The sequence below is a fragment of the Pseudorasbora parva genome, chromosome 2, assembly GCF_024679245.1.
Source record: "Pseudorasbora parva isolate DD20220531a chromosome 2, ASM2467924v1, whole genome shotgun sequence".
Taxonomy (NCBI): Eukaryota; Metazoa; Chordata; class Actinopteri; order Cypriniformes; family Gobionidae; genus Pseudorasbora; species Pseudorasbora parva.
This window is the reverse complement of record NC_090173.1, coordinates 47,867,741-47,893,726: the sequence shown is the minus strand read 5'-3', so window position 1 is coordinate 47,893,726 and position 25,986 is coordinate 47,867,741. Positions and strand designations below refer to the sequence as shown.

The following is a 25,986-nucleotide window of genomic DNA, read 5'->3' as shown; positions in this document are numbered from 1 at the left end:
TAGATTTGAATAGTGGCGCAAAAAGTGGGTATGCGCTATATGCGGTGCATAGGGGCGCAGCACCTTGGGGGCGCCAAAGCCATGGTATAATTTTTTTATTTGATTTTTTATTCTCTAAATGTAGATGCTGTTGTGCGTTTCTAAATCAATTCAGTATTTCAATATTATTATTCAATATTATATAACATTTTAGAGGACTAACAGGCTAGAGTAGGCGCCCTCATAAGATTCCATAAAATAATTTGGGATAATGATGGAATATCGCGAGTGGGTGCGCCGCCTGGCGGGGGCGCCGGTACCCCGTGAGCGCGCTGAGCGAGCAGGAGTACAGTTGTCATTGTACTATACGCAAAGTTGTTGAAAGATGGATAAAGCAAAAAGCTGTTGGGGGCTAAAAATAGAAAAAGAAAGAGGGAAAATGAGATGGCATGTCAAGGGATGCGACAGCAGCTTAACAAGTGGATGGTGAAAGGCAACAGGTAGGATTTAAAGTGTGGCGTCTGTGCTTGGAGGCTTGCACATATTCATTTTAACAGACCAGCTATAGCGTTAGTTGCTAACACTAGGAATGTAGCAGCCAAATGGGGGATTCAATTAAGGCTAGTTAATACGCAAAACGAGGTTGCTGAGCTGAAAACTGGAAAATATAAGGTAGCAGGCCATGTACAATAAATTACATAAATTTGGAAAACAACCAATGCAAAATAATAACTGGTAAATATAAGGAAGCATGCACAATAAATGACTAGAAGCTGGAAAACATAACTTATGCAATATGTCTGGTTTACCATTGAATCATTAATAGATTTTGTTTTACCATTAGCTGCTGTTCATGTTAGCTGTCCTGTCAGATATACAGGCTATAGTTACATCTACATCTGTTGGGTGACATGGAAGCTGTAATTGGGCATCGAGAACCGTTTCCTACTTGGAATCAGTATAAAAAAAATCATATTATTTTCTTTCTTTTCATTTCTTTATTGGAATCCGATTGATAATGTTAATGTTTGTCAATTTGTGACTGTTTTTTAAATTAACATTGTTAACAATATATATGCACATACTGTATAATTATGGTTGGCCTACAGTGGCTGATATACGTTAAAATAAACCTTTATTATTTACATCCCATACATAATGATGTCCGGCTTTTGGGGAGGGGGGGGGGGGGGGGGGGGGGGGCAAAATTGTTGCTGCATACCTCTCTGGCACTGGGTAGTTGCGCCCCTGGATTTGAACACAATTAAAATGGATTTTGACCACTGAGGGAAGGATTTGTAACTCAACACGCAAACACAATAGGAAGGTTAAACATACAAAGCTCTTCTGTTTGAAAAATTATTTTAAAAAGTAAGCGATATATACACAATGGCTGCATCTGAAATCACACACTTTTCTAGTATATAGTAGGCAACAATGTATGTCGGAATTCACAGAACTCAAAGAGCAGTCAAAATGCATTTAATGGTCGCTGCGCCTTTAAACGTAAGCTCTGAGAGACACGTGGTTGGTTGGTTTGGTTTCATGCTGCAGCTTCCTGTTTTGAGTTCATCATAACGGAGAGCTTAAACGCCGCCGACAAAAAAAGGCAGGAGCATCCGACTATTGATCTGTTATCAGTCTATAATCATTTATACCGTCTATTCAATACTAGTATTATCTGATCTAAAGCAGGGTCTGATGAAGCGCTGATCGTAAGTACTGGCTTCTATTCAGGACGCGTAACTTGTGGTATATGGGACAATGAGTGCTATTGTCGCTTTAATATGTCATACGTCAGCACTTTAGTAAAAACGGACCTATTTGATATAATGACACTAGATTGTTTTGATCCATCAGGGGCTGCTTGTAGGTTTCAAACGGACGCTGGTCACAGGACAGTAGATTAGATTGCATTTTGACTGGCAAACGCCAGAATGCTCATGAGTGCTCTTTTGTTCTGTGTTTTCATTTACCCTGCAAACAAAAACACAAATGCTGTTGAAACAGCCTCAGTGTGTGCTGGATGAATAGAGGCTCAGTGTCAGTGTGTGTGTCCTCAGGAACAATCACCTGACTGAATGCTGAACTATTATCATCTGTATAATCGACTGCACGGACGCTGACAGGAGAAGCTCGAGCTCAGGAGGTTGAGTTTGAGGTAAGACTGAGGTTTTCTTCACCACTGCCGTGTGTGTGTGTGTGTGTGTGTACATCATTATGTCTTCTTGATCGACACTGAGAACTTTCAATTAATGCTGAGCTGCATATAGGCTAAAACGTGAGATTTTATGAGGTCATAATCTAATCTGATTGATAATTGTTTGCAAAATCATTGTTGTGCTGAAATTTGCCTAGATACATTTATGGATGAGTAGCTGTGTTAATTTGTTTATTACAAGTATTTATTCATATTAAGTTATTTTTAAAGTATCTTTTTTTCATTATATTTTCATTATATATATTTTTTTCATTTTATTTTATTTTGTTTCAGTTACCAAAATCAGTTTTTACAGGTTTAACTGGATAGATAGATAAATAGATAGATAGATAGATAGATAGATAGATAGACAGACAGACAGACAGACAGACAGACACATACACACATACACACGTACACACACTACCCACAAGCAACATAGCTTTAGCACAGATCCGACCCACATCTGGTATGCATTGAATCCACATGTACCAGATGTGGCCCAGATCTGGGCCGACACTATGTTGTTGTTTAGTAGTAGCCAGGCAAACAAATAAGATAGCTGGATAAATTAAACAATTTGCAAAAGGTACACTTATTATAAAAAATGACAAGTGTAAATATTAGTTTGGAACTTTGTAATCAAAGTGTTAGTGTGTAGATTTAGATTTTGGTGAAAGAAATAATCAAATGTATCAAATTGATCTATTTGAGCACCTGGAGATTCAGATGAACAAAAAAAGGAATATCAGGTGTGTGTGTATGTGTGTGTGTGTGTATGTAACAAGGAAACGCTCTGGCATGTTCATGTGTTTCAACAGTCAGGACAGATTGTACAGGAGACAGAGGAATGTCTGCTATAAAGACGGAAGATGCTGCCAACGGGAAGAGCACAGCTAATGGAGGAGGAGTTGTGTATGAGGAGGGAGGCGTCACGGTCCTCAGGTACATGTTACACTCCCTATTTACATTATCAGCATTTCCTCTTATCCTGCAACTACATGCTTGAATTATGTTCAGTGCACTGTTATTATTGCTAACTAAAAGATTTGTTTTTAATGTGTGTATATATATATATATATAATAGTAACTATTAGGTAATAGTTATTACTGTAAACTGAAATAAATTTACAGTGAATATAAAATATTATATAATATGAACTATATAAAATAAAATAAAAAATAATTTTAGCTAATTGCCAATACACATTTTTTATTTAATTTTAGTTTGACTTGAAATAGTAAAATAACTAAAACTAAAATAAAAAAGAATATTAACATGACATTAAAATGTCTAAACTTAAATTAAAATTAAAACAGAAAACAAAGAATCTAAATATTAATAATAAAAAAAGTATAATAGTATATCAATGATACTAAATATGCATAGTTGTTTTATTAACAAACCCATAATGTCCTCTCAACCCTACAGTCCTACAGATCTGTCAGAGATGTTGGCAGCAGGAACCAAAGAAGTTCATGAGAAGGCCGAAAACACAGAGTTTGTCAAAGACTTCCTGAGGGGACGCATCCGCAAGGAGCTCTTCAAGGTAAACGGTTCAGTCAGTCATGAAGAATTTTAAAGAACACATTTACAACACATACACCTTTCCTAATGTGGCATATTTCTGATTGTAACAGGGCTCTACACTGCTACCGACGTGGTTGTAATCGCAATAGGCGTTGTAGTTCATTTCATGTCATGTTTTTATTCATCTTAGGTTCTTACTACTCGTGTGCTTTTTCTGGGCGAGTAAAATGAATAAAAATGGTATAGACATATCTTTTAAAAACGAATAAAAATGATAAAAATAAGCTACAAAATAAAAATGAAAACAGAAAATATATTTAAGTATAAAAACTACAATAGTATCCCAATGATTCTAGAATATCCATGCACACAGCAAGATAAATCTGTTTAGTTTGACTTCATTATGATTTCTCGTTCTGCGTTTGTTTTGTCAGCTCGGCCATGTGGCTTTATACTTCACGTACTCTGCCATGGAAGAGGAGATTGAGAGAAATAAAGATCATCCTCAGTTTGCTCCGCTCTACTTCCCTCATGAGCTCCACCGGCGTGACGCTCTGGCTCGGGATCTGGAGTTCTTCTACGGTGAGGACTGGCAGAATCAGATCAGCGTCTCTCCGGCCACTCAGCGATACGTGGATCGCATCCACCAGGTCGGCCACGACCAGCCCGCGCTTCTCGTGGCTCACGCTTACACGCGCTACATGGGCGACCTCTCGGGCGGTCAGGTGCTGAGGAAGGTTGCCCAGCGCGCCATGAAGCTGCCGCCCACAGGAGAAGGGCTGAACTTCTATGAGTTTGATGGCATCCACAGCGCCAAGGCCTTCAAACAGCTGTACCGCAGCCGGATGAACGAGCTAGAGCTGGACACACACACCAAGGAGAAGATCGTGGAGGAAGCTAACCTGGCCTTTCAGTTCAATATGGAGGTGAGAAGTGCCGGACAAAAGCTGAGCTCTCAGTTGTTAATAAAAGACGTCATATTTTTTTTATTATTTCAAGCAAGATTTAATAATGCTATATATATTATTCATATATATGATAATAATTTTATATATATATATATATATATATTGAAAGGGTACATATATATATATTTAATATATTAGTACAAGTAATACTAGTAATACATGTTAAAATTATGAATGTATACATTATAAATCTATATACATATATCTATATACCTATTTTATTAGAAAATGGATGTTTCTAAATAACATTTTCTAAATTCAACTTAATAAATCTTTCTAAAATTGCTTTTATTTATTTTGATACATTTAGCTACATTTTAAAATAATTACTTATACACAAACATAATAACTTAAAAGTTTATTTTTTAATGTATTCATTGTTACTCAACCTTATTAGCAAACAGATGACATTTCTAAATTTAATTCAACTATTTTAATCCATTTCTAAAATTGCTTTTTATTAATTTTGTTACATTTACCTATTTTAAAATAATGAAGATATATATATATATATATATATATATATATATATATATATATATATATATATATATATGTAATGAATTAATGAAATGTTTTTGTACTTTTTGAAATTAATTTTTAATAATATTATTATTACCTATTTTATTGTTAAATAGATTAAGCTACTTTAAATTAAGAGTTTAATTTAAGTACAATTTTACAACTTACAAATAAATTAATTGTATTATTGTTACATTTTACATTTGTTACATTTAATTGATGTTTTCAGATTTAACAGTTTAACGCTGTCAAATAGTCAATAAAAAATGTGATTCTTCATTATACGAGTCCTTTAAAGGAGTGTTGATGACAATTCATTCGAGATCTGCAGTTTGTGACGCAGATCATTATATCTGCACTAACTGTGAGATCCTTCATTAACACTGAATGAATTAAACTAATGACTTGTTCATAATCACTCTCTCTTGTATCACCTGGAGAGCTTTACTGTCGCCGCTCTGTTAGAGTCACTGTGTTAATATCAGTGAGTGTGTGCTTAAGATGAGAGTCTCTCCTGCTCATCTATGCGGCTTCAATTTCATCCGTCCGCAGATGGAGGCCTTTGTCCTCATGGCAGATTACAGATGAGCTCTGAAATTAAATGGACAAAACTGGGTCAAAACAATGTCTCTTTAATCTCGCCAGCATCTCTGAACAAAGCGTTTGATCGTTTGTAGTGACATCTAGGTGTATGTGCTTATGTAACACGCATGACAGGGCTTTTTGTGTTCACTTATTGTTTTCTCTGATCTGTAACTGTAAACGGCCTTTTGTGTTGCATGCAGATTTTTGTAGAACTAGAAGAGGCGGGAAAGACCCTTCAGGGCGATGTTTTGGATGCCGCTCCTGCTCATGACGAAATCCAAGGAGACATCAGTCAGTGTCCGTATCATGCTGCTAAAACAGGTAAACTTGACCATCCTGTTCATCTGAATTACACCTTAGTAACAAGTTCACACTTGTCATGTTTAGTTCAATTAAAACGAACCCTAGTGCGATTGCTCGGTTTGTGCGGTTCATTTGAACGTGTGAACGCTGCCATCCGAACCCTGGTACGCACCAAACAAGCGGACCGAGAGCGCTAAAAAGATGGGTCTTGATCCGCTTCCAAGCGAACGGTTCGATTGATATGTAAACGCAACACGGACCAAAGACATGTAAACGAACCAAAAACAGGACTTGATGTCACAAGATGCGACACTACAGCCTGTGTTGCCCATTAGTTGGTACAAACGACAGAACTGCCGTCTCTTTTGCAGCATATCTTTATTTCTGCATAGGACGGAGGAAATTCTGCTGCTGTTTTGAATATTCACTTTGTGTGCTCTCAGCTGGTAAAAATAAAACCATATATACACTCTTAAAATAAACGCGTTTAATCCAGCACACAGCATTGTTTTGAATGTTCGGTATAGCTCCGTCGCAAAATATACTTCATAAAGGCCGACCAATCAGGTTGTGACCGTCTCCCTATGCCTTTGGTTCAGTAAATTTAGGTTTCGCTGTTAAAAATGCCAGTGTGAACGCTAAGCGGAGAGGGACTATGGGCCCTATCTTGCACCCAGCGCAATTGACTTTGTACACCGACGCATGTGTCATTCCTATTTTGCACCCACGCAAAGCGCGCTTTTCCCTCCACAGAAGCACGTCGCTAAACTAGTGAATGAACTTGCGCTCCCTGGGTGGTTCAGCGCACTAAAGGAGGCGTGTTCCGGCGCAAACAATCCCTGGAGCTATTTTGCTGTTCAATTAAACAATTGCGCCACTGACCAGAAAAAACCTAGTCTAAAGTCAGTGGCGCGTTGTTCATTATTCTATTTTAAGGGCGCATGCTTGACCATAATGTATAGCGTGCACAACGCGCATACACTTTGCTCATGTAATCTACACAGATGCAACAGTTATTTTTGCAAATCATAAATTGTTACACTAAAAAAATATTAACACATGAGATGACAGAAATCATTGTGGTGTGCCACGAAGATGTGAAAAAAAAGGCATAAATCTAGCTTTCAAATTATTCAGGCTAATTGTAGTAATTAAGGATCAGACCTGTTGGCCCAATAGTGGCAAGACATATATGTATATAAGGACATCTGACAAATTGGTTTGTCCGTCAAGAACCAGGAAAAAAAATCGACTGAAAAACTGAAAAAACTGTTTAACCGACGCCATGCTATTTTGGGTGGGTTTCTCCCATCCCCATACAACACAACTTCTCTGTCTTTCCCTGCTCTTACAAGAACATCAGTCTCCTCGGCTGTGAACCGCTCCTGGTGTGCGCCTGGTAAATACGCCATAATAATAGCAATCCGTAATGGAACTTGCGCAGCTGCTTTTAAAGGGAATGTTGGATGCCGCTCTGATTGGTTTTTTCACGTTACGCCCAAACCACACCTATGAATAATGAAGCTACTTCAGACCAACCCATTTTAGATTTGCGCCAGGCGCAAGAGCCATTTATCCCGCCAGGAAAATAGCAACAGCGCCGAGACCCGCCCACAAAGTTACTTGCGCTTCGCGCTTTGACACTTGCGTTTCAGATCGTTAAAATGGGGCCCTAAATGTTTTTTTTTTTGGTCTGGACCAAACAAACTGAACTGCAAGTGTGAATGCAACCTTAATCCAACATTTCTAAATCTAAACCTTTTTTGTTTTAAAGTTAATATTTCAATAATTTAATGGCACATTCACACATTCTCTGATGACAGTTAATGGTCATACAAGCCATATATGTGTTTTTCTTTTCTTTTTTTCTTTACAAATATTTAAGTGAAAGTATACTTTATTTTAAGTTTTATTTAATTGAAAAATAAAATGCATATACTGTTGAAAATTACAATTGTACTGCAAAGTAAAAATATTTTACAATAATTATAAAAAAATGTGGGGGGGCAATATATTCAGTGATATTTTAGTAATATAGAGATACTATTATATATTTTAAACATTTTATACATTTTAATTTCAGTTATTTTAGTGCATCAATTTAAACAAAATGAAAATGAGTTATTTTTAAATGTTAATACAAGTTTAAGTTTTTAGTTCAGTTAATGTTTATTAGGGCTGTCAATCGATTAAAAATATTTAATCACGATTAATCACGTGATTGTCACGATTAATTCACGATTGAAAAATTGGTAATGTGAAAGCTGTCGTGCGGACCTGAGAGTGCACCAGTACCACACTATATGTTAGGTATAAGAAAATGAGGACCCAGATGCAGAGTGAACAAATCATTTATTGAAAGGACAGTTCAACAAGGCACGAGGGTCGTGGAGGAGTGAAAGTTCAAACAGCAGGGTCAATGGGGAACAATGACAGGACAGATGAGGGCTGCTGCTGGAACCAGCTCCAGGATACAGCAGGTCGAAGAACCACTGAGGACTGACCAGACCAGGTAGATGATAGAGGAGAAGACAGGGCAGGACACAACGAAGCAGAGATCCGCTACTAGCTGCTAACAGACTCCAGTCTAGCTGCCAGGCAGAAGGAACCAGCAGGAAGGGAATACCAGGAACAAACACGTGGACAACACTCAGGACAAATAAAAGAAAACAAAACCGATAAAAACTGCCAAAATTAGAACACCAGTAAACGAAATAAACTAAAAATAATTGCAGCTAGAAAATAAGAAAACAACTAAACAAAAGAGAAACCAAAATAAAACGCAGAGAAACCTAACTCAAAATAAAGAAACTTGACTAGACTGAAAATTCAGGAAAAAAGAAAAAACTAAAAATAAAGAAATACTAATCTAGAATTGACAGAAGGACTAAATATTAATAGGACTTGACAAGAACTGCAAGTAAACACTAAATACTTACTCACAAGCACACACAACGAACCAGCAAAGACGAGAGGGAAAGGAGCACAATATAAAGGGATCAGCACATGAGGAACAGGTGAGCACACTTACGCCACATTCACACGGGGCGTAGGCGTTAACGCTTGACGGAGGGCGTGGCTGAAGCTTGGTGCTGACGCGATTGCCTTAGTCACAACAGCCAATCAAATTAACTTACTTGCCGCTTGGACCACAACACAACACAAAAAAGCGCCTTTTTTGACAGCTAGTCTGTTAGACGAAATGGATGCCGATTTGGTTGTATGTGCGAATGCGATTGCCCGTGTAGTTGTTGTCAGTGCACTGCACAGGTGCTCGAAGCTGTTGGGTATATTCAATCCTGAGAAAGCGCAGACAGCGGGGAGAATATCGAGAATATCACATACTGGTCCGGGAGCTGCGTTTGGATAGTTCACTGAGCAGTAATGAACGCAATTGGCTAGTGTCTGCTCTAGGATATTTGCATACGGCGATCTGATTGGATCACGCCTGCGCTGGTGCTTGAAAAGTTGAGAAATCTTCAACTTCTGCTGCTTGCAACTCGAGTGAAGCGACGCAACGGAACCCACAATTCAGTTCGGCAACGGATGATGTCACCCATTCAAAGTAAATGGCAAACATTAACGCCTACGCCCCGTGTGAATGCCTCGTTAGTAAAACGAGGACTAGACCAGACTAAACAAGGGGGCGTGGTTACAACAAACGAGGAAAGGCAAGAGGAGCACACGATAAACACAAAGAAAACCAGATACATGTGCTAAGACACAAACACAAACAGAAACATTAAACAAAGACAACACAGACAAGACTGCCTGGGCAGAGCCCTGACACCATACCTGCAGGACGTCCATATTCCACAAGTAGGAATATAGCGTGGCCCCTTTAAGAGATGCGCATTCCTCATTAAACTGCCGGCATTTTTTGTGTGTGCGCGCCGAACTGTGCCGCAATTCACGTGAACAGTGTGAGAAACACGGACTCTGGAGCGCTCTTGTTCAGAAAAGTAACCCGTGTATTAGTTTTAGCTGATTGTAATGTATTTAGTTCAATAAAACACCTGTACTGTAAGCGGTGATGGTGTTAATGATTTACCTCGGATATGAGCGAGAGTGAGCTCGCAGTTCATCGCTCTTGGACTGCAGAGAATGTGCTCAGTGTAAAAACACACTTTTCTTTCAACCCAAAAATACAGAAACAGAAAATATGGTAGCTTGTAGGCCATAACTGCACTTTTGGTTTAGTATAGTAATATTAATGTTAACCCTTTTCTTTCCCTATTAATGTTTGCTAACCTAGAAATCTAGACGCACCCTAGCAGCAGCAATTCTATTCTGCCTGTGTCGTCTAGCAACTCTCAATACACTTCTGAGCTGTAAAAACCAAACTCTGGTCAGGCCAATCACATTGTGTATAGAGTCGGTGGGCAGGGCTTAACACAATGACGGCCGAGTTGCGTTTGCGTGCTTCTAGTAAACACAGAAACTGCCGAACGGCGGCAGTCTTTCGAATCAGCTTTGGCAGCGACTCTGGAAGACTTGGAGTTAAGCTTTTCTCTGAGAAAAGAACAAAGAACGGCACTGAAGTCATTCTTAAAAAGGGAAGATGTGTTCGGAGTTTAGCCGACCGGATACGGCGAGTGTTTAATCTATCAGCAAGCTCCGCTTCACCTTCGTGGCTCTGGTTAGTTGTAGCGTTATTCAATTGCGTGCAGAGGGAGTTTGAAAGACAACCGTTTATCCCGCCCCTCGGATTGAGCCCTGACAATGGTGAGAAAACCAAACTCTGGCCAGGCCAATCACATCGTGTATACAGTCGGTGGGAGGGGCTCAAAATTATGATGGTGCTTGCGTGCTGCCTACTAGTAAACACAGAAGATTCTTTCGAATCAGCTTTGACCGCGACTCTGGAAGACTTGGAGTTAAGCTTTTCTCTGAGAAAAGAACAAAGAGCGGCACTGAAGTCATTCTTAAAAAGGGAAGATGTGTTCAGAGTTTAGCCGACCGGATACGGCGAGTGTTTAATCTATCAACTAGCTCTGCTTCACCTTCGTTGCTCTGGTTGGTGTAGCGCTATCCTATCCCGTGCAGAGGGAGTTAGAAAGACAACCGTTTATCCCGCCCCTCGGATTGAGCCCTGTCTATGGTGAGTTTCCAGACCAAACATCTTGATGTGGGTCTGGCTTGTCAGGCTAAATGTTTGCTGCTGCATTCTTTACGTCTATGGCTTATCTCAGTTTCTCCAACTACGGGCTACGCCACGGATCAAACAGAAAATGCGCGCTGCCTTAATAAATTTAGTGTCGTTAAAATTAATTCATTGCATTAAAGCGTTAATTTTAATAACCATAATGTTTATTATATTTTAACTAACAAAGATGTTTTATGATTTTTAATTTTTAGTTAACTATAATAACCCTAAGTAGATTATATACTTATATACTCCTTTTATATATTATATACTCCATTAAATTTCAACCTTTGTTTTGATAACTCTAATTTATTTCGATGTTACTGCTTTATTTCAATTAATTATGCAGCTCTTTTTTCATTTAAATTTTACATTTAATTTGATTTATTATAAGCTTTTCATCAACCCCTACAGTTCTCTAAAACCTAATAAATGAAACTTAACATGTTTATTTGTTCTTTCTGTTTCAGCTGTCAGCGGCGGATCATCTTGCATTGCTCAAATGGCCATGACCGTGCTTAAAAATCCCTCCGGTCAAGTCCTATTGGCCGCCTGGATCGCTGCTCTAGCCGGATTGGCTGCTTGGTACCTCATGTGACCTCCTGTGACCCAATGAGAAAGGAGTCCGATACTAGACAAGAACAAATCCTTTGTTCTGGTAACAATTAGTGAGGCATTCCAACACATTTCCCTTTTAGTGCATCCCATTTACCCTCTCGTTTATGGGTAAATGTGATTATTAATAATAATAACAATGTATAAACACAGACCATTTGGGCGAAGGATAGCATAGTTTAATGTGGCAGCCGTTACTGTTGCTCCCATCAGTGTTGATGAAGATAAGGGTGGAGAAGAGCTGCAGAATTATGCAGAGCGTTATTTTTATAGTTTTATCGCAATATCAAGTCATTTTGTGCAACAAGTCAAATGGGCCAAAACATCTTTCTACGCAAGATTGATTACATACGCTATTGTTAATTGTGTCGCACTCTCACTCATCACTATAGAAGGTATTAGTGCAGATGCTCTGCTACAGTCAGTTTTATTGGCCCTATTAGTCATGCATGCTTTCAAATGAGATATGCTATGCATACATGCAGCATTTACAAAGAAAAGCAGAACTTCTGCAGGGCAGACTGCTGAGACGCCAGGTCAAAAAATGACGGTTCATGAAGAAAAGCCTTTTTGAAGATGTTTAGAATGTATAAAGTGGAATAATTGCACATTTAAGGTCATTATATGTTACAGACTCAGACGGTGAAATGGGCCAGAATTCACTTTTTTACTAGTGTTTAACCGTATTGAGTTTTTCAGTGATGATGAAGATAAATATATTTGATATATTATTATTATTATTATTATTGTGTGTGCATATTATATCTGTCATATGTGTACACACATTCACATGTAACACTTTACAATAAGGTCTGGTGTATTAGTAAATGTTGATATTTCCATTAACCGAGATCAATAAGTGGTGTAGAATAGGGTTGGGCCGACAGATGAATGCCATCGTCCATCGCTGATGGCTGACAGACATCACAATGTTGAACCGGCATCGTGATATCCCTGCCCTACCACCACAGATAATGAAAAAAAAATACAAATATATGTGCAAAAACTATTATTTTCAACCCTCTGTCTGAAATGGTCAGTTTGTAAGGTGCGACTCCTTTAAGCCTGTCAGTAAACGGCCACTGTTATGATTGGCTAATCATTGCTTAGGAAACAGAATCAATGGCCACTTGCTTTCATTTACTTATGGATTCAGATCCAATAAAGTTGCAACTAAGTGTTTTGAAAACATTATCCATATAAAATCACGATTTCAGACTAAGCATTATTAAATTGTTTACTTTGTGTCAGATCCAATTGTGACAGTTTCTGCTTCATCTCAACAAAAGCTCCATTGCACTGCGCCTCAGATAAAATAAAATGCTCCGAACAAACGTATAACCCTCATATGATCAAGGACACCATTAAAATAAACCATCCACTTGTTTCTGACACTAAGATCCTTCTGAAGTCTGTACAGAGACTCAAACAAGCTGTTTAAACTGGACGTGTCAAAGCAACCGTTCTTTCACTCTTCCGTTTGTCCTGTTATCGACAGACTAAAGCACATGGAGTATGTCAGAAACTGAACGCACATCTGTGTACTGTATCATGTGTAGACAGCGTCACTGATTATAAAAGCTCTATTTGCTAAAACTATATGTTGATGTCTTGCTCTGAAGGCGGATGTTTTAAGAGCTTGATTAAATAAATGTTTTGCAGGATATTTTAATGGCACTAATACCTCTTTAATGTTGAAAGATCAAGGCAAATTTGATTTCTCATGTCATGACTCCTTTAACTACTGTTGTTATCTAATGTTAACAAATGAAACCTTATTGTAAAGTGTTACTAAATAAATATATAAAATATATAGGGCTTTACTGGTGAACAATTGTCAAATATATTAAGTATTTGAATGCAATTTACACAAGGGAACAAAACTGAATTAGTGTACTGTAGTTGTACAAGCAAGAATTAATAATAGTGTTTTTTTCTCTAAAGGGGATTTGTTGATCTGACTTGTATGACATTAACATTTTATGGATGCAATAATTTCTTGAGTCTTTTTCATGCAATTTTTAATGCATATTACCAGTTTTGTTCCCTTTGATATTATATTCGAAGGCCATGTGTGCAATGTTCACCAAAGCACTGTGACATGATGCATTTGAGAAGGATTGTGGGAGATTGTGTATCCGTCCTCATTTACTGAGGCATGTGTGTGTTAACTAACGGTGTTTTTCACAGAAAGGCCGTTTCAGAAGTCTCTCTGTAATTTAGTTTTGTATAACATCATTATACTGATGAATAATGTTCCTGAAGAGTGTTTCATGTGATCCCAAATGCTGAGGGGCTGAACATTCACAGGACTTTTTGAACCAAAGGAAATGTTACTTTGAATTGCTAATCGGATCATAAAACAGATCGACACATATGGGAAGTGTTTTGCATAAATGGTTGTGTTAGAGTTCATGCAGATCATTTAATTTGTTCGTTTATTTTGAGTTTTGAATAACTGACAGCGTATTTTAAAACACTGGAGGCGTTGAGAGGAATGGAGTGGTGTTGATTTACAGTACAGTGGTTTTATTTATGCAGTTTTTGTGTAGTTAATTTCAAATTTCTTTATTCTGTTCACATTAAGATTTAGAGTTTTTGCTTTAAAAAATTTAAATATCCTTTTTTTAGTTTCCTCCAGCTCTGTGTTCACTGTAATGATTAATAAATTCACAACTGTGCTGCATTCACTGTTTGTTTGTTTTGTTTTGTTTTTAAATAATTTTTAAAAAGAATAATTCAGATTTAATATGTCAAGCTCAATAAGTTCCCAGAGAAAATGGAAAAAAACACAATTACAATTGAAATCTTCAGATTGTTTGACCCAAAAAAATCTGACGATTAAAATGTTTAAATCTGAAGCTTGTATTTTATTTAATTATTATTATTTATTTTAATTTGCTAAAGCATGTACTGATGTTTCCATACAAACAGTTGTTTGAGATATAAAGTTACTATATTATTATGGAAGCCTATTTCCACCATATAAGAGAAAATCATGCTCTTGGAATTATGATATAAAACATTGAATTTTGATGCATAATGTTGTAATTATGAGATTCAAAAATTTGAAATTAAGATCACATTGAAATTATGGCATTGCTGCCAAGTCATAATTATGCAATAAATAGTCATAGTTTTCATAATGGTCATACCGGTAATTACCTTTGACATAATTTTGACTTAAGTCACCGTTTTCACATCATTCATGACTTAATATCCATTTAGAATTTTCATTTTATAAATATGACAAAATGTTCTTTTTATGTCATCATAACAGTTCCAATATTTGGGTTCAGCTTGGAGTGGACATTATCTTCTATAAAATGTGTCACTTTGGTTGTCAGTGGCATTTAAAAGATTGTAATTTACACATTAAACATGCAAAGGTCCCAATGAACTTCTGCAAAATAAAACTGATGTGTGTAAACTTTCTTTAACCCTGGTTAGTACCTGATGGAACACTTCCTGGGAAAACTGGAAAAATAAGCAACCCTGGTGTAAAATAATCCACACATCACATCTCCACCATAATTCCTGCAGGTAGTTAGTTCACACATGATATAGTACGTTATTTATGTCATTAAAGCTTGACACGCTTCTTGAAGTTAATCCAGCTTTCTATTTTTTGAGTGCAACACAACATAATATTCGGAGAATAAAGGCTGTAAGGGAATAAACAAAAACATACTCATATTCTGAATATATTTTCATGTATTTCATGTACTATGATGGCTTGGTTCATTCATCAGCTACACTTATAATAAACCAGTTTGCCTTTATTTCTGTCAGACATCTACAGAAGTGTTTTTTTTTTGTTGGCTGCGTCTAAAATGATGGAAGCCCTGAACGGCCATATTCTGATTTAGTAGATTCATCACGACTGCTAAACAACTTAGTATAAATGTAATCTGGATTTAAAGCATTTGGCATGTTTTCATTATCATACGAGACTTTTTGCCTACTCTTTTATAAGTACTGTACTTATAATACTTTAGTCACACACTGTTTTTCGCCTATAGTAGGGAAGTTTGTGATTTCAAATGCAGACAGTGTGTTTATAAAATATGTTTGCTTTGACAAAGAAAATCAAGAAAAAAAATGTTGGCCATTTTCTTATCAATAATTTATGATCTTATTATCATCATAAAGTGGCCTGATTCACTGATCTCATCTTAAGTCTAATAACTGATACTATTGTTTAGTCATTAATAGGACTGCATGTAAATTTAGGATTACTAATGCTTTGAGACTACAGCTTGAGATCCAGAAGTGTCCTAACAAATCAAATCTTCTGAAGGATTTTAAGTAAAAATCATCTGTGTTGAACACTAAGACTCAGACGTGAAAACATCTCAGCATTTTATTTAAGCAATAAAAACAAGGGTTGGAAAGACACAACATTTTCTTTTTGGTTGAACTATTTCCTTAAGACAAAATCAAATGGAATGAAATGAATAATAAAAACTGAAAATGAAGAATGTGTAAAGAATGTATGAATTATGATGAATAAACTAAACTCATATTCATCTGTTTCCAACATCTAATCAGAGTTTCGACACATCTGCTTATTCTTTATATCATCAGTAATCAGTTAGACATCAACATTTTCTTCTTTAAGACTGTTCATAACTTTTTTAATCAGTTACATAAAAAGTTTGATACAGAAAAGAAAGATCGAATGTCCCTTGACTAAAAGCTAGTGGGTCATCCAAGAACTTATTCAGCCAGCCCATGGAGACTGTGAGCAAGAGCTGCTGAACCCCTGACACACTCTTTGTGTTCACGTTTGACTGGCTGTGTAAATAATATTTAATATTGATATTATAGTGTTTTCATAGTATTTGCTTATGTTTATTTTGATCATGTAAATATATTCACGGATCTCATTAGTAATCATCACAGATAATCAGTGGTGTGGTGTTATTATTATGCCGATACCCCAAACCAATGAATGGATAGAGTTTCTCATTAAAACACTGACCAGTGTAAGAGTAGATATGAGACATGGACTCCACATCATAAAAAGAGACGGAACCCTCCTCATAATTCACAAGCACCCCGACCCTCTGAGGCTCCACTCTCACAGAAAAAGTGTCAGATGGAGAATCACGAGCCCGATACTTCTTATCTCTCCGTCCCACAATCCAGTATCCACGCTCAGGACTCAGATTGATCCTGCTCTTCCTGTCACTGGACTCTCTGGCCACTCCTAAATCCCATAGAGTTTGATCCTTCACCTGAACCTCAAAGTAAAAACTCCCTGAGGAGAATCCGTCCTTCCCAAGAACAGCGAGATCATACGCAAACCTGTCTTCTTCCCAATCCACTCCATTCAGGTCTCTGTTTTCATTCCTCACTTGTTTCCCATCATCAGACACGCCGAGGCGTGGATGAGCCGTATCAGCATCCAGAATCACTTTCACTGCTGAAACATTAAACATTCTGCTTTACAGATGAGCAAATAATACAATAAAGACAAGTGTTTATTTTATAGGTTGTGGTAATTTTACAAGAAGATGAACAAAACTAAAAACTGCACAGATGTAAACTACATAAGAAAAGTTTGAAGAAACACTTTGATGTTGGCTTGAGAAAGCCTGAATGGAAGTCTGAAGTAGTTTAAAACGCTAGAATTTGCTAGGGTGTTCTGGGTGGTTGCTAGGCGATGGCTAGGGTGTTCTGGGTGGTTGCTAGGCGATGGCTAGGGTGTTCTGCATGGTTGGTATGCAGTTGCTGTTGTATTCTGAATGGTTGCTAGGCTGGGGGCTTCTATGTAGGCAGCCGTTTAGCAAGACCTGTATCTCTGCATTAGAATACAGACATTGGCAATGATGGCTCTTTTAATCATGCTAGCTAACAGGACAACACGATACACATGCTAGCATTGAATAGCTATGCTAAAATGTATTAAGAACATGCTTAATACTTTATAAAAACTCCACAGTAACCATCTGTGACATCTAGCAACTGCCTTTGCGACACCCTTTTAACCAATTAGAATGCCCAACCACCACTGTAAAAAAGAAATTCAGGCCCCAATTGAAAATATTCTAGTGACTGATCACATCTAAATTTTTCAGTTGGCCAAATTTAATTTCTGTGAATTGATGCAATTGAATTCACAGAAATTCAATTTGACCAACTAAAAAATGTAGATGTGATCAGTCACTAGAAAATTTTCATTTGGGGTTTGAATTTTTTTTTTTTAACAGTGAAGTGACATCCTACCAACCAACCAGAATAGCTTAGCATCCACCTAACAACCACCCACAGCACCCTAGCAATTACCTAGGGCACTCTAACAATACCCTAGCAACTACCTGTCAATGCCTTAGTAACCATTCAGAATATCCTAACCATCCAGAACACCCTAGTAACTGCATATAAACCATGCAGAACATCCTAGCAACCACCCAGAATACACCAGCAACCACATAGCAACCAGCCTGAGTAGCCTAAGGTTTTTTATTTTGGTGGTTGCTAGCAACTGTATAGTAACGACATAGAATAGCAACCACCAGAATAATCTCATCTGCATATCAACTGTTTAGCAACCATCCAGAACACAACTCCATAGTCTGTTTGACAGTATGAATGATATAAACCAAAAGATATAATGATATAAACCAACCACAATGCCTCTAAAGACATTTGGATTTAACCCACTTTGGGTTGCTAGGGTGCTCGACAATGGTTGCTAGGGTGGTGCTAGGAAGTATTGAAGATGATTGGCTGTTTGCTGTCCAGATTCAGACAAGCTCACACTCATGTTTCTATGACATTTCTATCCCAGAATATCCCTATTGATCTCTATGAATGAAAGTCTTAGGAGCGTGTTGCTAGGGTGCTCTAAATAGTTGCTAGGGTGTGGCTTGATAGCTTCAAGATGATCCTGAGAGAATGATTGACTGCCTGGGTGAAATGAGCCCCGCCTCCTTGACTACCGGGATCTCTACACAGCTGAGTTAAGACTGATCTGTCCCTGCTCAAAATTATGAGTATAGACGCAAATCAGCAGAAAAGGCAGAGGAATTATGCCTGCTCTGACCCACCTCAGCCCCTGGTATAACAATATAAAGACACAGCGTTCCTGTTTCATGGGCCATCCCTTAACCATAGTGTGTCTATGGGGCAGTTTTGGGCAGCTCTTGCCTCCCAGAGGTACACATTTCTCTGATATCCTCACTCTGATCAATGACCTGTCTAAGTTCATTCCCATGTCAAGTCTATAGGAATTTTTCGCCCAGTTTACACCTACCAGGCGAATATCGTTTGTACACCTGATCGCTTATAAAAGTCACAGCACACCTCTCGTCAATAATCTGCACAAACGGTGGGGGACGAGTTACAGGGAATAATAATAATAATATTTCATATATATTTCACTTGAATAATCAGTATGTTCTTTCTCAAGCGAACATAATAATCATAATGATCACTTCACAATATAATAAACAATAATGATCACAATTTTAACATCTTATCTGACAGACTTAAGGTTCTGATTGTGTTTTTCCTGCTTCACTTGAGGTTGCACTATGTTGTTGTTCATCCCTGGATCAACTTGTGTTGATTTTTTTTGGTCTTGTTTTTCATGCACAGTTTTCTCTTGTGTCACATATAAACTACATCTCTTCATTTAGTGTTTGAATCATTTAATTGCATTTATGAATTAAACCAAACTCTCAAAAACTAACAAATAAATAAACACATGTTTGACATGATGGTGAATAAGAAGAATTAAAATTATTAAAATAAATAATTATGTCATAGAACATGAACAGTTTTACTCACCTGTGTGTTTTCTTAAATGTGTGAGAGCTAAAAACAAAAAGTATGAAGTTATAAAGGGTTCCATAAAGGGTTCATCAAAAGTTATTCATATTTTAAGAAAGTCATGTAAACAATTTCACCTTTTGTTATAATAAACGTCTGACTTTGTAAAAGTTGATCACGTTCTATAAAGAAAATTCAGAAAAAGACATGAAAATAATATTGAATTTGCATAATTTCTATTACTGAAAAACAACAATGCAATTAGATAAGCCACTGTAAATGATTGCTGTAAAAAAAACATTTAGTTTTAACAGTAACATCCATTAAAACAGTAATATGCAATGGAAAACACTGCATTCTGGGTAATATATGTAAACTAACAGTAAAATACTGACAATAAAAGTTGGCAGTAATTCACTGTTAATTTAACAATTCTTTACCATACTTTTCAGTGTTACTGTAAAAATAAATACACTGAATTAAAGCTCAAGTTCATTTGTTGAAACTGCCATTATTACTGTGAACTTATTTCATTTGAGTCCACAAAAAAATTGTTCTTAAAGGAAAAATAGCTGAATTAAACAAAACATTATCAAAACTAGAAACATCAGTGTTTCTCTGCTCATCCTGGACTGAAGCACAGACTCTTCATCACAATGGTGAACCACAAAACTCAACAGAATCCCTTTGAATCCCATTTATGGCTGAAAAGACTTTAAGTGAATAATGAATTAATAACTTAATAAAGAGAGATTCACCATCTTGTATTCTCCTCTTCTCATCCTGTCGTTGAATGTGTGCTGAAGAAAAATCAGAATAAAGACGAGAGAAAACTTGTTCAGACAACAGAAGCATTAATACAGCTATAATAACAGGTCCATGCAGTTTAATTCAGACAATGTCTGTAAATTAATAAAACATAAATAAATAAATAAATAAATAAATAAATAAATAAATAAATAAATAAATAAATAAATAAATAAATAAATAAATAAATAAAAATTATGTTAATACACAATGGGCCTCATTCATGAAGCTTTCGTAAATATATGAGCAAATTCAGAGTAATTTGCTCGTGAAATGGACCGTTATGAAAACTCTGCTCCAGATTCACAAATGCTTCGTATATCACCGATTCGTTAGTTAAACGTGTGTATATATTAATGAATTCCAAACATGCATAAATAAGAAGCGCGTGCATGCTTGTTCTTAGCATAATACCGCCCATGAGTTACACAACTGCAAATAACATGGCCAGGAATGCTGTGGACTCTTCTGGAATTCTTTTTCAGATTTGGATCCAGTATTTTGCATAAATGCTAAAAAGAGTTATTGGCCATATGACTAACAGTAAATATTAAATTATCGTTTGTACACCAAAGCATGTTTTAGCCAGCTAAACACCTGGTGCTCTTCTGAAAACGGCCAGCTTGTGGCGCTTGAAAGCGCTTTGCAAAGGCAGCATAAACATTTGAATATACCCCAGGGTTTCTACTGAAACAAAGCCATATGCTAATCGCTGAAGTAACCCTTTAAGTCCACAAGACCGTAGGGTGTCCCATTCGTCTTAAGGGTGCCCGTGAGCACCCCCTTAGCGGCTGCTATACGCCCTCGATACGCACTTCAGCTGAGCACGCAAGTTTGCAAGCTACACAGAGCACTTCTACCCGTCAGTCAAAGCGGCATTACGTCGTGAAAGTGCAGACTCAGATGAAGACCGTGAGGGTTTAGGGTGCCATCTGGGACAGGGCCCAGCTAACATTTTGAAAATACGAACATTTTTGTGAATACGAAAATTTACATCAGAGTGGCTTTACGAAAAATTTACACACAAACATATTTTGCGAGTTTTTCATGAATGAGGCCCAGTGTCTATAAAATAGGTTTTACATGAAAACAGACTTGACATTAATACTGAATTAAATTATTTAATCAAGACAAATTCCCCATGTTGTATTGTTCTCTTGGCATTCTCTAGTTGTTTAAAGAAAAGACGAGAGAAAACAGCTTCAAATATAAAAATAAATAAATAATGAAATAAAAATTCACTTTAATAATTTGTGTAATCACCATCAGATGGCACAGAGGGACAGTTAGCATCATTGCTCACAATGTAGTTTTGGGTACAATATAAAATAAAAGAAAGAAAAAACAAAACTGTTGTTTTTTGTCTACATTTCCTTCCAAAGTGTTTGGGACAAAGACTTTCACTCTGTATTACACATCACCAATGAAGATGAGTGAGCCAATATTTGCAGTTTACATAACTTTTTTAAGTTCCCATTCAGTCGGTCACTCTCAACGCCACGACGGAGTACCGACAAATAGGAATCTCGCTATAGCGAGAGCCAATCTACTTCTACTGTAACTAAACGAGCCAATGCTCATTGGCATGCAATGATTGCACCAGCTGCTCATGCCACGGAGTGCGGGCATAAATGAGGCACAGGTGCTTGCATCAAATTAGCCTTTTGCTTCAGAGCCGAGTGGTGAATGGATTGTCCTGAAATCACTCTCTACAAGCGTGTGTCAACATAATGAGTCAAGATCTTCGGGTGGATCTCTCCTCGTTTGGTGTTGGAGTGACAGCATTGCAGCAGGGTCGAATTCTCTCTTCTCTTTCTATTTTGTTTTATTGAGCAAAAACAAAAGGCTGTTCTCACAGCTGGTTCAGTGCGCTGTTTAGAGCGCTAAAAAGCCGTTTTCACGGCTGGTAAGAGATCGCCTTCTGTGAGAAAGAGAGCGCACACGACAGGCTGCACACATTCCCTGTCTGTGTCGCCACGACTATCCCCTGTGCGCTTCAGCACCCCAGAGAGCATTTTCCCTAAAAGAGCTACACAGATAGAGCTTGCGTCTTTTTAAAGATGACAATCTACCTGTGTGTTTCTGGTTGCGATTGTTCCTGTCCTCACTGACGGCCACGAGCACTGTTTCACATGTCTAGGCAGCATGCTGAGACTGCGTTCTTGGGTGGTTCATGTTTTCTAATGAGAACATGACCACGTCGGCTTGTGTTCGTGACTCTTCTTTCTCCGGGTAGCTTGAGTCCCCTGTGCTGTCTGCTCGACACTCTGGGAGACCGTGGAGATCAGCGAGAGCTGCCGCCGGGGGAAACCCGGACGGTCCTCTCGCTTCTCTGCGTGTTGTGTGCCGTCGAGCGGCTAAGCTGCAGCGCGCATTGTCACGGCAACCCAGCGCTCGCTCGCCGCTCTATGTGCACTGTCCCCTGGTCTATTTCCCGTTGTAGCGCCCTCCCTGGTGGCCAACAGGAGAGGTCTACTTTGGTGTAATGGCTGGGGTGACCTGAGGTGGGTGGGGCTTCTTCAGGGAACCAACCCCCTAGGGCTCCTCCCCCTCTAGCGCACTGCAAGCTGTGCAGCTTCTGGATGGAATTGCTTGTCCTTCTTATGGGGGAACCTAGACTTTCATTCAGGGCTCCAGCTGAGGATCAGATGTCAATCTCTGCAATGAAGATGATGCTGAGCCCACTATAATAGTGTGTGCTTTGCTGAATCAGATTCAGAGTCAACAGCCATGCTTTCCTGGGATCAATCCTAGATGTGCATGTAAGACTTGACAGTATGGAACTACTTTAGATATGGAATGCCAAGGGGGCCAGAACTGCATAAGTTTTTCCTCCCTCACTACCCTCCTCGGTGGGGTGGCTGTACGCAGACCACCTCTGCCCTGCACTCTTAATGCATGAGGGTAGTTCTGAGTCGGGGTTGAGCTGCGCATGTTGAATAACCGTGATCAGGTCATGGCGCAGGCCCTCGGCCAGACGATGTCCACCTCTGTGGTCCAGAAATGCCCCCTGGCTCGCCTTGCTGAGATGTGAGTGGTTGTCAAAGTATGCTTCACGAAGTATGCTTCATCTCACAAGGTGGCCATTCCGTCAACACTGTTGAGAACTGAGCCCAGCAGTTCTTAGCAGTCGGTAGCCAGCTGGGCTGCCCCTCAGTCTGCTTGTCGCCAAGGGCGTCGCCCCTGCAAAAAAAAAAAAAAAAACCTCGGCACAGTCCGCTCTACTGTGTTCACTGCAGGGAGACGACGCCACCTGTCTCTACTGCTGTTTAAGTAGTCGGTGAAACATCACCTCTAAGACAGGTGACCTGAAGATAGGCAGGGCTGCTTTTCCCCGGAGGAGGGCCGGGTGGAGAAGGTTGAAGTCTAAATGCTATTCTGCCGCTGGTCACAACCAGTGGTACCCAAATTCTCAAATTAAAATAAAAGAGCAGTTCCTCTATCTCGGGGTCCTCAGGGGGCTTGGAGAGTTGTGGCCGGTCAAACGCTGGACCACTCTCATCCTCCTCCTCTTTCGCCAACAGGCAGCAGTGGATGATGCAGGGACGCACCACAGCCTCCTTGCGGACCCTCTGCCCTCCGTGGAATCAGGTATGTGTTGCACAGCACATTCACACCCCACTGCGGGCCGCCTCCACGAGACAGCCGCCCCAGGGTGGTGTCTGTATTCCACCTCGCTGCCCCACGGTGGGTATGCCGGTGGTCCTGATGATCCCACTTGTTCGGTCTCTGCAAGGCTGGCTAGAGCTCCCAGTCCGTCCCGTTGGTTCCGCTCGACCTGCTTCATATGAGATTGCTTCAGCATTGGTTTCTCGGCTGAGTCCCGAGATGGGTGTGGCAATGCGGCACTCACTGGGTGAGGATCACCCAGCCTGCAGTCATACCTTCAGCTCGTGGTCATTCCTGTGGGCTGGAGTGCCTCTAGAAAAGGTGTCCAGGCATGCTGTGGTCTTCACAGATGCTTCGGCATACAACGGGCATGCAGTGTCAGGGGTTTGGATGGGCCCGCACCTACATTGGCACATCAATTGCCTCAAGTTGCTAGCAATACATCATGCACCGAGCCGCATCAAAGGCCAGTTATAGGGCAAAGATGTATTGGTCCGTATGAACAACACTGCGACCGTTGTGTGCTCCTGTCACATGTCGCAACTCGCCCCCCATCTCCTCCTCTGGAGTCAGAAGTGTCTGAGGTCGCTTCAGGCCATTCATGTCCCTGGTGGGCGCAACCGTGAGGCCGAAGAGCTGTCATGAGCTGCGCTCCCGGGAGAGTGGCGACTCCACCCCCAGGTGGTCCAGCTGTTTGGGTTCAGTTCAGGTGGCACAGGTCAACCTGTTTGCCTCCCCAGAAATGTCCCACTGCCAGTATTTTTTTTCGCTGACCGAGGGTACACTTGGCACGAGTGCACTTGTGCACTGCTGGCCCCGGGCCTGCGCAAATATGCGTTTTCCCCCAGTGATCCTACATGCATAGACACTGTGCAAGGTCAGGGAGGACGAGGAGCAGGCCCCGTTGGTGGCCCTGTATTGGCCCCACCGGACCTGGTTTCCAGAACTCATGCTCCTTGCGACAGCCCCTCCTTGGCCGATTCCTCTGAGGAAAGATCTTCTAACTCAGAGATGGGGCACCCTCTGGCAACCGCGTTCAGACCTCTGGAAACTTCATGTCTGGTCCCTGCACGGGACGCGGAAGGTTCTAGGTGACTTACCCCAAGAGGTAGTTAACACCATCACTTCAGCTAGAGCACCGTCTACAAGACAGGCCTATACCTTGAAGTGGAACCTATTCGTCGATTGGTGTTCTTTCCAGAGAAGACTCCCGAAGGTGCTCGATCGCGTCTGTGTTTTCCTTCCTGTAGCAGGGGTTGGAGCATAGGCTGTCGCCCTCCTCCCTCAGTTACGTTGCTGCTATTTCCGCCTGTCACGACCATGTCGGTAAGTCGTTTGGGAAGCACGACCTGGTCGTCAGGTTCCTTAGGGGGGCGAGACGGTTAAATCCTCCTCAACCTCCCTCCATACCCTCTTGTGATCTTGCTGGTGCTATGAGCACTTCAGATTGTCCTATGCTGTCAGCAGAGTTTAAGATTCTGTCCATGAAGACCTTACTGTTGGCTGCATTGGCCTCCATCAAGAGGGTAGGGGACTGAGCCAATGCACTCCTCCTGTGTTCTCACCTCAGACGGGTAGAAGCACTGAGAGGCCCCGGCTCCTGTCGGCTTGCTGTGCCTCGGCGCTTACATTCTTCACAGATGAAAATCTTCAACTCCTCCACCGCCCTCGGTGCCGGGCGTGGCGGAGCGCCGGGCATCAGGCCTCTTTCCGCTGAATCCTTGAGAACCGGTATTTGGCTTGGGCCATGTGAGCGACCCTGCAGGGACCCCACATATTTTTCCACGGTTGCTCCTCCCGGAAGCCTGTGTCTTTCCCTTGGGAGAGCCCTCCCTTATCAGGGATGGAGCCTCCTCACGGCAGCGGGCTAAGGCTCAGCTCTGTCTCCACATAACTCCTCTCTGTATGATGTGGCTCCGCAGCAGCCCCCTAATTAGGGCAC

The 25,986-nt window shown here is 39.8% G+C and overlaps 2 protein-coding genes and 1 long non-coding RNA gene across 3 annotated transcripts in view; 1 reads left to right on the top strand and 2 right to left on the bottom strand.

Annotated features, from left to right (window-relative positions):
• The first annotated feature begins 1,509 nt into the window (after positions 1-1,509).
• On the top strand, positions 1,510-14,475 carry hmox2b (heme oxygenase 2b). Its single transcript, XM_067422778.1, has 7 exons — positions 1,510-1,694; positions 2,043-2,140; positions 3,001-3,124; positions 3,612-3,729; positions 4,145-4,636; positions 5,986-6,106; positions 11,705-14,475. Exons 3-7 carry the CDS (start codon positions 3,030-3,032, stop codon positions 11,830-11,832), a joined length of 954 nt encoding a protein of 317 aa, XP_067278879.1. The 5' UTR covers positions 1,510-1,694; positions 2,043-2,140; positions 3,001-3,029; the 3' UTR covers positions 11,833-14,475.
• Positions 14,476-16,204: 1,729 nt separating this feature from the next.
• Positions 16,205-25,986, bottom strand: part of LOC137049085 (butyrophilin-like protein 3) — a 111,698-nt gene continuing 101,916 nt past the window's right edge. Inside the window, exons 12-13 of the mRNA XM_067427474.1 lie at positions 19,647-19,673; positions 16,205-17,277 (exon numbers count right to left, since the gene is read on the bottom strand). Coding sequence (XP_067283575.1) covers positions 16,739-17,277; positions 19,647-19,673 — 566 coding nt within the window. The 3' untranslated portion in view covers positions 16,205-16,738. The remainder of the gene's footprint in view (positions 17,278-19,646; positions 19,674-25,986) is intronic.
• Positions 19,796-22,669, bottom strand: LOC137045845 (uncharacterized). Its single transcript, XR_010898866.1, has 3 exons — positions 22,508-22,669; positions 20,387-20,428; positions 19,796-19,810 (listed from the first exon to the last, which is right to left on the bottom strand). It is a non-coding gene; the product is annotated as an uncharacterized lncRNA (long non-coding RNA).

What these genes read in the sequence shown, in the direction of transcription:
- hmox2b (XM_067422778.1), top strand. Translation starts at nt 3,030, where the DNA reads ATGTCTGCTATAAAGACGGAAGATGCTGCCAACGGGAAGAGCACAGCT. An exon ending in GGAGGCGTCACGGTCCTCAG is followed by an intron (nt 3,125 to 3,611) that starts GTACATGTTACA and finishes TCAACCCTACAG; the next exon opens with TCCTACAGATCTGTCAGAGA. An exon ending in CCTTTCAGTTCAATATGGAG is followed by an intron (nt 4,637 to 5,985) that starts GTGAGAAGTGCC and finishes TGTTGCATGCAG; the next exon opens with ATTTTTGTAGAACTAGAAGA.